Source organism: Stegostoma tigrinum, unplaced genomic scaffold, assembly GCF_030684315.1.
Source record: "Stegostoma tigrinum isolate sSteTig4 unplaced genomic scaffold, sSteTig4.hap1 scaffold_55, whole genome shotgun sequence".
NCBI classification, from domain to species: domain Eukaryota; kingdom Metazoa; phylum Chordata; class Chondrichthyes; order Orectolobiformes; family Stegostomatidae; genus Stegostoma; species Stegostoma tigrinum.
The window spans coordinates 2,767,615-2,779,902 of NW_026728483.1; the positions used below are offsets into that span (position 1 = coordinate 2,767,615).

A 12,288-nucleotide genomic window follows, 5' to 3' on the forward strand; every position below is an offset into this window, starting at 1 on the left:
CATCCCACATGTTGGTATGCAATATTCTGCCAAAGGCCTTCTCTTGGTCCAGGCTGATGAGGCAGGTATCCACCCCTCTGTTCTGCCTGCTAGTGATCGTATCCCTAGGAGCGCGAGGCTCTCAGAGATCGTCCTGTCCGCTGCAGCACAGGTTTGGTCAGGGTCAATCACCAATCGCAGAGCAGACCTGACCCAGTTACACATGACTGAGACAGGATTTTGTAGGCTACATTCGCCAATTATCTTGGTCGCTGATTTCTAACTTCCTCCCTCACTCCCTTCCACTTGTAGGTCAGGGTGATGATACCATTCCTCATGTATTTGCGCATAGTACCTGACAGAAGCATACTGTCGTACAGCTCCAGCAGCCTGAAGGATGAGCAGAGCTCGATACGTTTGTCTCAATCTGACATCCTGACAACACCAAGCTCCAGCAGGCCCTGGCCACTCAACCCCCAAAGAGCTGAATACAACTCAGCTGGAAAGGCATCACCTCCCACAGTTTTATTCTTTTCTAAGGACTCGAAGGCCTTCCCCAGCTCATCCAGAGATAATGGTCAGTCCAGGCTCCCCTGCTTGGTGTTGTCAAAGACCCCCAGGATCGAGGACAGGAATGACTGGGAGTCACGGCACTGTCTGTGGGCATAGTGTCATAGGGACTGGCTTAAAAGGATTTGCTGAGCTTCAGGATGTCAGATTGAGACAAACTTATCGAGCTCTGTTCATCCTTCAGGCTACTGAGCACAAGGCTCTCCTTTAGCCTCTTCAAGAAGGAATGTGAACACATCTCATTCGGTCACATGCAGCTGTAAAGGACACTGATTAGGCCTCCATTGGAATACTGTTTCTAATTCCAGTCTCCCTGCTGTCGGAAAGATGTTGTGAAACCAGAAAGGATTCAGAAAAGATTTACAAGGATGGTGACTGGGTTGGAGGGTTAAAGCTAAAGGACGAGGCTGAACAGACTGGGGCTATTTTCCCTGGAGCATCAAAGGCTGAGGGATGACCTGATAGAGATTGGTAACCGCATGAGAGGCATGGATAGGGTTTATAGACATTGTCTTTTCCCTGGGGTGGGAGAGTCCATAACTGAAGGGCATAGGTTTAAAGTGACAGGGGAAAGATCTAAAAGGGATTTCAGGTACATTATTTTCATGCAGAGGGTGGTGCATGCGTGCAATGAGCTGCAAGAGAGGGGACGAGAAGCTGGTACAATTTCAACATTTAAAAGCCATCTGAATGGGAAAATGAATAGGAAGAGTTTAGAGGGATATGGGCCAAATCCTGGCAAATGGGACTACATTTATTTAGGATATCGAGTCAGCATGAACAAGTTGGACCAAACGGTCTGTTTAAGTGCTGTCTGTCTCTGACTGTTATGATCTCTTGCTGCACAGTGCAGACCCTGAACCGCAAGATTATCTTGGAGGCCTCCGAGGCAGAGAGTGGGGCTTGCTGCCTCGACACCTCCTGGGGCTCCTCGGCGACATTGACCCGATTGTCTGTAGTAAGAGTAGGTTTTGCACGGGTTTCTGGAGTTTGAACAGTTTTGCCCAACTCTCTCTCATCTTCTGAACACTTTTCAGGACAAAGAACTTCTTGATGTTCCCTTTGACTGCCTCCCACCAAGTGCAAAAAGGGTCTTCATCCTTCTCCAACCTGTGTGCTCTCTTTTGAGCTTCTTAATGATTTTTCTGGGGTCAACAGTTTCACATTCAGCTTCCATGTTCCCTTGCCAGCCCACTGGTCATCCTGTAGGTGACAGTCAGCCAGCAGGAGGCAGTAGTCAGAGAAGAACACCGGCTTGACTTCAATGGATATGATTGAGGACGTGTGGGCGCAAACAGGAAATCTGTCCAATGGGTGTATAGACACATCTGGCTATGACCAGGTGTTTCTACTCTGTGCTCAGTCTGCAGGGGTGCTGAAGATGTTATGCAGCTTGGCAACTTCAACCGTTTCCATCAGAAATCTGGACGTCGAGTCCAGTTCACTGTCATACCCTCCATATTGTTCATTCGTGCCGATGATGCAGCTGAAGTCTCTGGCCAGAGTGACTGGCCTGGACATGACCAGCAGCAGTGGAAGCAGGACGGCCAACCCCTCACTCTTTCCCAGTGGGGTCTCCATGTTAATTACTCCGGGAAGCGTTTCTATATGAGCCTGGCCTGATCTGCACATCTCCCAGAAACTATATGGTAACTGTAAACAGTCTTAAAGTGAGCCCGATTGATTCACCCTCCTATCAGTAACTTGCCAATGATTATTGCCTGTTTCACAATCAGTCTAGTCTGATCTTCTGTTCCTCTGAGTGAATCCTCTGTCCTCTTCCATTCAGCCCGTGCCTTTGAGAATACAGCCAGATTCCCCTTCAGGCTGCATTTCATTCTCCTCACTGTCTCGGTGCTGCCACATACATCACCTGTCTCTCCATTTCCGTCTGCAATAGTTCTGTGAAACCCATCCCCCTCCCCGCCCCACCTTCCAGCTGCAATGTTGGAACATCACCACATTGGGCATTGCCATTAGTGGTCCAGCTCATTCATATTTCTTCACAAAACAGAAACACAACTCATCAACAAGACTAAGTGGCAGGCAAATGAGATACATCATACATCTAAAAACAGTTTGTTCTTCAAAAGTGGAACTAACTTTAATTTGTATGCGTACAATAGAATCAGGAAGAATAATACATATATAGCATGCAACTCATTTCACTGAACACATTTGTGCAAATAAATGATATCTCTGCAGTTCAACCAATTCCAACAGCATAACATTAGAGACAGAGCATTTGGAAATGATACAGAAATTTCAGATACTAATGATTCAAAGAGGAGCACAGATCGGGGAAACTGAACATGGTGTACACACAAAAATCCATTTCGCAATTGCAATGCCTCATTCAGGCAATTACATCTCTCTCCCTCAGTCTCAAATGGTCATCTTCCCATTCGATTTTCTTCTACTCTCTGGGCCACCCCCAATTAGCAGTTCCCTTCTCTCCCCAGTTTAGCGTCATGCCTTCCTTTACACTAGTATGTAATGGTACCTTTCTAGTACATGTTTGATTTTCGATGAACACACCGCACTGGTTTGTGACCAGGTCGGCCAGTTGAACCTCTCAGAATGAGAGTTGACTGATTGCTCCATATGAACAGCCCAAATCAGGGAGCCCTGGCTGACAGATAAGAAGTGTGAGGGTCAGAGACGCTGACACCCTGGCAACTATCTCTGAATGAGGCAGTGCTAAAGTTGAAGACAGATCATTTGTAAATAAAAGTTGAATTGAAGATCGACACTGGCCTCTGTATTTCAAATACTCATTTAAATTACATTTCCAGCACTGGGTTTGAATATTATTGTTATCCTTTTGTTATCAAACATCTCTGTGTGCAGTGATCAGCAGGGTTATAACATGGAGGTGTCGGAACAGGATTGTTTAGATTCCCTACAGTGTGGAAACAGGCCCTTTGGCCCCACAAGTGCACACCAAACCTTGGAGCATCCCATCCAGACCCACGCCCCTGAACACTATGGGCAATTTAGCATGGCCAATCCACCTAGCGTGCACATCTTTGGACAGTGGGACGAGACTGAAACACCTGGAGGAAACCCACGCAGACACAGGGACAAGGTGCAAATTCCACACAGACAGTTGCCTGAGGCTGGAATTGAACCTGGGTCCCCAGTGCTGTGAGGCTGCAGTGCTAACCGCTGAGCCACCGTGTCGCCCCATATCGTGTTGCTTTTGCACAAACTTTGATGAAGAGGAAAATGCCACTGATAATGGGAACTGCAGATGCTGGAGAATCCAAGATAACAAAGTGCGGAGCTGGATGAACACAGCAGGCCAAGCAGCATCTCAGGAGCACAAAAGCTGACATTTCGGGCCTGGACCCTTCATCAGAGACGGGGATGGGAGAGGGAACTGGAATAAATAGGGAGAGGGGGGGATGCGGACCGAAGATGGAGAGAAAACAAGATAGGTAGAGAGGAGAGTACAGGTGAGTAGGTAGGGAGGGGATAGTTCAGTCCAGGGAAGATGGACAGGTCAAGGAGGCAGGATGAGGTGGTAGGTAGGAAATGGAGGTGTGGCTTGAGGTGGGAGGAAGGGATGGGTGAGAGGAACAACAGGTTAAGGAGGCGGAGACAGGCTGGGCTGGTTTTGGGAAGCAGTCGGGGGAAGGGAACGGCTGGACTGGTGTCGGGGGAAGGGAACGGCTGGGCTGGTTTTGTGATGCAGTCGCGGGAGGGGAAGAACTGGGCTGGTTTTGGGATGCAGTTGGGGAGGGGGAGTTTTTGAAGCTTGTGAAGTCCACATTGATACCATTGGGTTGCAGGGTTCCAAAGCGGATTATGAGTTGCTGTTCTTGCAACCTTCGGGTGGCATTATTGTGGCACTGCAGGAGGCCCATGATGGACATGTCGTCCAAGGAATGGGAGGGGGAGTTAAAATGGTTCGCGACTGGGAGGTGCAGTTGTTTGTTGCGAACCGAGTGGAGGTGTTCTGCAAAGCGGTCCCCAAGCCTCTGCTTGGTTTCCTCAATGTTGAGCGGGTCAGGAGTGAGGGGGCAGGTCACTGTGTCGGGGCCAGGACTGCAGGGGCAAGTCACTGTGAGCGGGTCAGCACGGAGGGGGCAGGTTGCTGTGAGGGGGTCAGCACGGAGGGGGCAGGTTGCTGTGAGGGGGTCAGGACAGAGGGGGGAGGTCGCTGTGAGTGGGTCAAGACTGAGGTGGCAAGTCGCTGTGAGGGGCTGAGGACTGAGGGGGCAAGTCGCTGTGAGCGGGTAAGGATGGAGAGGGCAAGTCCTTGTGATTGGGACAGGACTGAAGGGGCGAGTCGCTGAGAGGGGGTCAGGACTGCAGGGGCAAGTCGCAATGAGCGGGTCAGGACTGCAGGGGTAATTCGCTGTGAGTGGGTCAGGTCTGCAGAGAGAAGTCGCTGTGAGCAGGTCAGGACTGCAGGGGCGAGTCACTGTGAGCGGGTCAGGACTGCAGGCGCTAGTCGGTGTGAGCGGGTCAGGACTGCAGGCGCTAGTCGGTGTGAGCGGGTCACGACTGTAGGGGCAGGTCGCTGCGAGTGGGTCAGAACGGAGGGGACAATTCGCTGTCAGCGGGTCAGGACGGATGGGGAAAGTCGCTGTGAGCGGGGCAGGACGGAGGGGGCAAGTTGCTGAGAGCGGGTCAGGACTGGAGGGGGCAATTCGTTGTGAGCATTTCACTGAGGCACTGTATCCCATTTCCATCTGTCAGTGCATCCCATTTGTCTCAGTCACTGCATCCCTATTTCCCTCCGACACTGCATCCCTATTTCACTCAGTCACTGCATCCCATTTCACTCAGTCACTGCATCCCATTTCACTCAGTCACTGCATCCATGCTGCATGGTATATGCTATGTATAAATGTGGCATAAAATCCTGACTTGTATGTTCATTTCTTCTTGTAATAAAATGTGGCATCATTAGCATCCTTAATCACTTGCATTTAATCGGAAAGCCTGGTACAAACACCAGATAACATGACAGTCCGAACAGAACGCATTTTCCAATGCTTTAAACATATAGTCATGTGTGTCTCAGTGAATAAAAATCCTCCTCATTTTACCGCAATTAAATCTCATAATAAAGGGAGTATGTCTGAAAGTCGTCTCATCCGAAGGAAACCAGACTTGCTCCAGGAAAGCTGCGAAATATATCAAGAAAAATAGAGATGAAATGATTCTAGAAATTTCTGCAACACAAAGATCAAAGGAAACAATAGTTTGATGAACACACTGTTAAGTGTTGCACTTACACATCACATTTTGGAAAACAAACCACACTGATTTTCTACTTTATAAAAAAAAAAATTGTTCCAAGTCTTCATTATGCAGCACTGCAGTGAACTGAAAATGTGTAGAATTTTAACATGCATAGAAAGTATGTGCACAAGTCAAAGCAAACAAAAAAAAGCCACTTCTGTCCTAAAAAGACAATATTATATGACAAAAAGGCAGGGAAGTTTGAGAACACAGCATCATGCTTCCTGCAGAGATAGAGTTTTGCCTGCGTCATAGGGCCGATCAGGGATGGCATAGGGAACTTGTGTGTGGAGCCTGAGGAGGTAGGGGAAGCCCTAAATGAGTTTTTTGCTTCTGTCTTTACGAAAGAAACCAACTTTGTAGTGAATGAAACCTTTGAAGAGCAGGTGTGCATGCTGGAATGGATAGAGATAGACGAAGCTGATGTGCTGAAAATTTTGTCAAACATTAAGATTGACAAGTCGCCAGGCCCGGATCAGATTTGTCCTCGGCTGCTTTGGGAAGCGAGAAATGCAATTGCTTCGCCACTTGCGAAGATCTTTGCATCCTCGCTCTCCACTGGAGTCGTACCTGAGGACTGGAGAGAGGCAAATGTAATTCGTCTCTTCAAGAAAGGAAATAGGGAAATCCCTGGCAATTATAGACCGGTAAGTCTCACGTCTGTCGTCTGCAAGTTGTTAGAAAGGATTCTGAGGGATAAGATTTATGACCATCTGGAAGAGCATGGCTTGATCAAATACAGTCAACACGGCTTTGTGAGGGGTAGGTCATGCCTTACAAACCTTATCGAGGTTTTGAGGATGTGACTAGAAAAGTTGATGAGGGTCGAGCTGTGGATGTGGTGTATATGGACTTCAGTAAGGCATTTGATAAGGTTCCCCATGGTAGGCTCATTCAGAAGGTCAGGAGGAATGGGATACAGGGGAACTTAGCTGCTTGGATACAGAATTGGCTGGCCAACAGAAGACAGCGAGTGGTAGTAGAAGGAAAAGATTCTGCCTGGAAGTCAGTGGTGAGTGGAGTTCCACAGGGCTCTGTCCTTGGGCCTCTACTGTTTGTAATTTTTATTAATGACTTGGACGAGGGAATTGAAGGATGGGTCAGCAAGTTTGCAGACGACACAAAGGTCGGAGGTGTCGTTGACAGTGTAGAGGGCTGCTGTAGGCTGCAGCAGGACATTGACAGGATGCAGAGATGGGCTGAGAGGTGGCAGATGGAGTTCAACCTGGATAAATGCGAGGTGATGCATTTTGGAAGGTCGAATTTGAAAGCTGAGTACAGGATTAAGGATAGGATTCTTGGCAGCGTGGGGGAACAGAGGGATCTTGGTGTGCAGATACATAGATCCCTTAAAATGGCCCCCCAAGTGGACAGGGTTGTTAAGAAAGCATATGGTGTTTTGGCTTTCATTAACACGGGGATTGAGTTGAAGAGTCGTGAGATCTTGTTGCAGCTATATAAAACTTTGGTTAGACCGCACTTGGAATACTGCGTCCAGTTCTGGGCGCCCTATTATAGGAAAGATGTGGATGCTTTGGAGAGGGTTCAGAGGTGGTTTACCAGGATGCTGCCTGGACTGGAGGGCTTATCTTATGAAGAGAGGTTGACTGAGCTCGGTCTCTTTTCATTGGAGAAAAGGAGGAGGAGAGGGGACCTAATTGAGATATACAAGATAATGAGAGGCATAGATAGAGTTGATAGCCAGAGACTATTTCCCAGGGCAGAAATGGCTAGCACGAGGGGTCATAGTTTTAAGCTGGTTGGTGGAAAGTAGAGAGGGGATGTCAGAGGCAGGTTCTTTACGCAGAGAGTTGTGAGAGCATGGAATGCGTTGCCAGCAGCAGTTGTGGAAGCAAGGTCATTGGGGTCATTTAAGAGACTGCTGGACATGTATATGGTCACAGAAATTTGAGGGTGCATACATGAGGATCAATGGTCGGCACAACATTGTGGGCTGATGGGCCTTTTCTGTGCTGTACTGTTCTATGTTCTATGTTCTAACTGTGGGCACTGTAAATCAGCAACAAAAGCAGAAGTTGCTGGAAAAGCTCAGCAGGTCTGGCAGCATCAGTGAAGAGTGAGATCTGAGGAAGGGTCACAGGACGCGAAACATTAACTCTGACATTGTCTATGTCATAGTGAGTTATGTCTATTGCTTCAGCAAAATCCAACCAACTCTGAATGAAAATCAATGCTTAAGAAATATCCAAAACATCCGCTGTCCCCGTTGTGGCTTCCTCCACATTGGGGAAACGATGCAGAGGCTTGGGGACCACTTTTCAGAACACCTACGCTCAGTTTGCAATAAACAACTGCACCTCCCAGTCACGAACCATTTCAACTCCCCCTCCCATTCCTGAGAGGACATGTCCAACCTGGACCTCCTGCAGTGCCATAATGATGCCACCCGAAGGTTGCAGGAACAGCAACTCATATTCTGCTTGGGAACCCTGCAGCCCAATGCTATCAGTGTGGATTTCACAAGCTTCCACATCTCCTGTCCTCCCACTGCATCCCAAAACCAGCCCAGCTCGTCCCTGCCTCCCTAACCTATTCTTCCTCTCACCCATCCCCCCTCCCACCTCATGCCGCACCCCTATTTCCCCTCATCCCGCTCCCTTGACCTGTCCCGCCTCCCCAGACTGACCTATCCCCTCCCTGCCTCCCTACCCATACTCTCCTCTCCACCTATCTTCTCCTCCATCCATCTTCCATCCGCCTCCCCCTCTCTCCCTATTTATTCCAGAACCCGCACCCCCTCCCCATTTTCTGAAGAAGGTTCTCGGCCCGAAACGTCAGCTTTTGTGCTCCTGAGATGCTGCTTGGCCTGCTGTCTTCATCCAGTTCCACACGGTGTTATCTCGCGTTCTCCAGCATCTGCAGTTCCCATTATCTCTCCAAAACAAAGGCTGCTGTCTTTCAAAACCCAATCTCAGATTTTGCAGATAGTCCTTCCCCTGAAAAAATACCAAATATGTATAAACAGGAAAACTGGAGGTGAAACCATTCAAAAAATTTTCATTGGCACAACAAATGTTCCAACTGTAAAAGCAGGTTAAGCACCTGTATATAAGGAAACTTTAAACAGACACTTACAGCCAACAAATGTGAGAAATTTCCATTTCTTGCTGGATTACCAATTTTGCTGTTGGGAAAATAGGCCTCGGCTTAGCAATGTAAATTCAAACAAGATAGCCCCCTCTCAGAACTCAACACTCAGTCGTAGAGTTCTGTTTTCACAGGTTGGCGTATAATAGCATCAAGCACAATACACCAAATCTTCTTTGGTACCTTTTCCTTCCATAAAACTGCTTTTAGTAGATGCACACAGAAATCATTTCATACACGTTGAACAGTTGGTAAGTTCAAGAGGCCAGTTCCAGCACTTCGACTTGCACCTGCTTCATCATCAAAACAGAACAAAATAAAGACCCACTCTTTGTAAGTCACATTTTCCATTTTTAGTGACGAGGTGAAGTGCGAGAACTGCTCACTTGATGTTAAAATCTCCTAAATATGTACCTATATATTTCAATTCTGTGAAATATGTGGAATGAGTTCGAGAGAAGGATTAATTTTCTTGTGCTGGGAGAGAGCTGGGACAGATAAAATAGGTTGAATGGCCTCCTCCCATGCTAAAAATGTCCATAACTGTTCTTGGCCCTGCGAAATTGAAGTGGCCATCCTTTCATTATGACTGTGAGACGCAGCATGTTACGATAGATGGTACAATGAAGAAATCCTTTGTTATTAATGAATTTTTCAGCACTAGGCATTCTTCCGAAGTCAAATGTTCGATATGTACCTGTTGCACTGACTTGGTTCCAAACAGTTATAATGTGGAGGTGCTGGTGTTGGACTAGGATAGACAAAGTCAGAGCTCACATGACATCAGGTTATAATCTGACAGGTTTATTTGAAATCACACAAGCTTTGGGAGTGCAGTCCCTTCATCAGGTGCGGTCAGGGAGGTAAACACACAGACACACAATTGATAAGCAGACAGATCAAAACATCATACAACTGGTGTGAGTGGAGTGTCAGATAATAAGTCTTCATCCAGGATGTTTGTTTGTTTGCAGATATTTTGTTGAAGAAACACACAACTTGTCGTTACAGTCAGTGTGGTATCTTATAAATTCTTGCTTTTGAAATAAAGGTTAAAACTCTAAGACAGATTCTGAACACAAGCCTCGAAACTACAAGTCAGAGTCTGACCTGAGATGCCACCTTTTGTACATTCCTGTTGCGCTGCCTGATTATCATGACAACACAGCACTGACATGGACTTTATAAACGCTTTACTTGCCTCTAACACTCTTGGTCACCTGTATAGAGTTATTATCTGACACTCCACTCACGCCAATTCTATGATCTTTTGATCTCTCTGCTTATAAGCTGTGTCTCTCTGTGGTCACCTCACGAACTGCACCTGATGAAGGGGCTGCACTCCAAAAGCTTGTGTGATTTCAAATGAACCTGTTGGACTATAAGCTGGTGTCATGTGACTTCTGACTTCAAACACTTACAGAATGTGTCTTCAATCCTACCGTGACTTGACAATAAGTCAACTTCTTAAAATTTATAAAATGAGAATGTCAAGTGAAGTATGTCGAACCTTGAGCGTTTAAAAAAGGAAATATTACAACCACAGTCCAGTCAGACAGTAAAGACAGAAGGAATGATTGAATCGACTGTGTCTGACACCACACAATTAATCCCCCTGATGGAAGAAAGGTTGGCTGCGTTCTCTTTCTTCAGGAACGTCCAGCTGATACCACCTTACTACTGCTTGTTTTATTCATCTCATGTTCCATCTAATTCCTTGCAGTCTTGGTCAAACCTTCATGTAATTTATTCAAATTTTCAAAGAAATATATTTAACTTTATATTCCACAATTTTAACATCTCCTTTTAAGGTTTGAACAGTTCAGTTCGTACAGTGCACATCTTGTGTTATTAACTGGAGAACATGGTGGAAAAATCAAGATATATTGACAAGTAAACAAATGGCTAACTTCTGTTTCCTTGTCAGTAATGCCTTTTGAACAGAACATTAAGTTGCGCAACTATGTAGAGATAACAATTTAAAACTGGGAAGACCACTTTGTGGTCCCCACACCAATCTCTATTCACTACCTACTGATTGCATTACTCCGCCTTGGCAACAATGTAATATTACGCTTGTCTCAGCACAACCTTGGCATCTTGTTTATCCCATGATAAACGTCCGACCACACATTCATGCAATCCCTAAAGCTGTCTCTTTACATCTTTTCAATTCTGCCTACCTGTCTCTTGTCTTGGCTCATTAGCAGTGAAACCTTCATCTGGAACTACTTCACTTCTGGACCTGACAATTCCAATGCATTCCCTGTTGGAGTCCCACATTTGCCCATTGAAAACTTGACGTCGTCTAAAACTCCACTGCCCGAGTCTCACCTTGAACCAAATCCTCTTCTCTGTACTTTCGACCTGACTGATACTATTAACAGTAATTTTATTAAATTCTCATTTTTGTTTACAAATTGTTCCTTGGCTATGCCTATCGCTATTTTCGTAATCTCCACCAGTCCAACTATACTTCAGGATATCTGCACTCGTCTAATTATGTCCTCTTGCCCACTCTTGATTTTAAACGGCCCACTACTAGTTGCCAAACATTTAATTGTGTCGGCTTCAAACCCAAGAAGAGACTTCCTACACCTTCAGCGAGCAAACTCACATCCCGAACCTCAACCCGAGCAACAAATCTTCTCAAAACTCGCTAACTTCCTACACCTCTTAGCCTCTGTACGTTTTCTCTTTTAAGGCACTTTTTAAAACAATCCTCTTTCATCAAGCTCTTGACCGTCAGAACTAACAACTTAATAAGGCTCAGTTGTATTCTGGGATTGTGAATACTCCTTTCAGACGCCTTCAAAGTTTCCCTCCATTAAAGAGATTTTATAAGTGGTTCAAGTCATTGCCAAGCAGAGGGGGACGAATTGGGGAGTTACTTGTGGAAGCAAGGTCATTGGGGTCATTTAAGAGACTGCTGGACATGCATATGGTCACAGAAATTTGAGGGTGCATCCATGAGGATCAATGGTCGGCACAACATTGTGGGCTGAAGGGCCTGTTCTGTGCTGTACTGTTCTATGTTCTATGTTCTATGTACTTCAAAGAGCTATGATATGCCAAACGACCTCCTTCCACACTGGCCAACTCTGATTCGACAAAAACAAAAATGATTTTCAGACTTGGGAAGATCCCTCAAAAATGTCACATCTAACCAGCTTATGGGCAGAGTCGAGCTGCTGAGATGATAGACCAGGATTTAGGGGTACCAGGAGTGATAATATGCTGAACACAATCAAATTTTGAGGTTGTAGAATGATGTGGTCTTCATCATTTTTGACACTTGGACCATTTTCCTTCCTTTCCACAGAACAAGTCAAATAGCGGCAGCACAATGTTGCATGGCCGCTCAAGCCTGCTCCA

General features: G+C 46.3%; 1 protein-coding gene across 5 annotated transcripts in view; it reads right to left on the minus strand.

Annotated features, from left to right (window-relative positions):
• Positions 1 to 2,627: 2,627 nt before the first annotated feature.
• The window catches only part of LOC132208857 (proteoglycan 4-like), a 157,264-nt gene continuing 147,603 nt past the window's right edge, over positions 2,628 to 12,288 (minus strand). For all 5 annotated transcript variants that reach the window (XM_059644170.1, XM_059644169.1, XM_059644168.1 and 2 more), the window contains one exon: positions 2,628 to 8,762. In XM_059644170.1, coding sequence (XP_059500153.1) covers positions 4,032 to 5,249 — 1,218 coding nt within the window. In that variant the 5' untranslated portion in view covers positions 5,250 to 8,762 and the 3' untranslated portion in view covers positions 2,628 to 4,031. The remainder of the gene's footprint in view (positions 8,763 to 12,288) is intronic.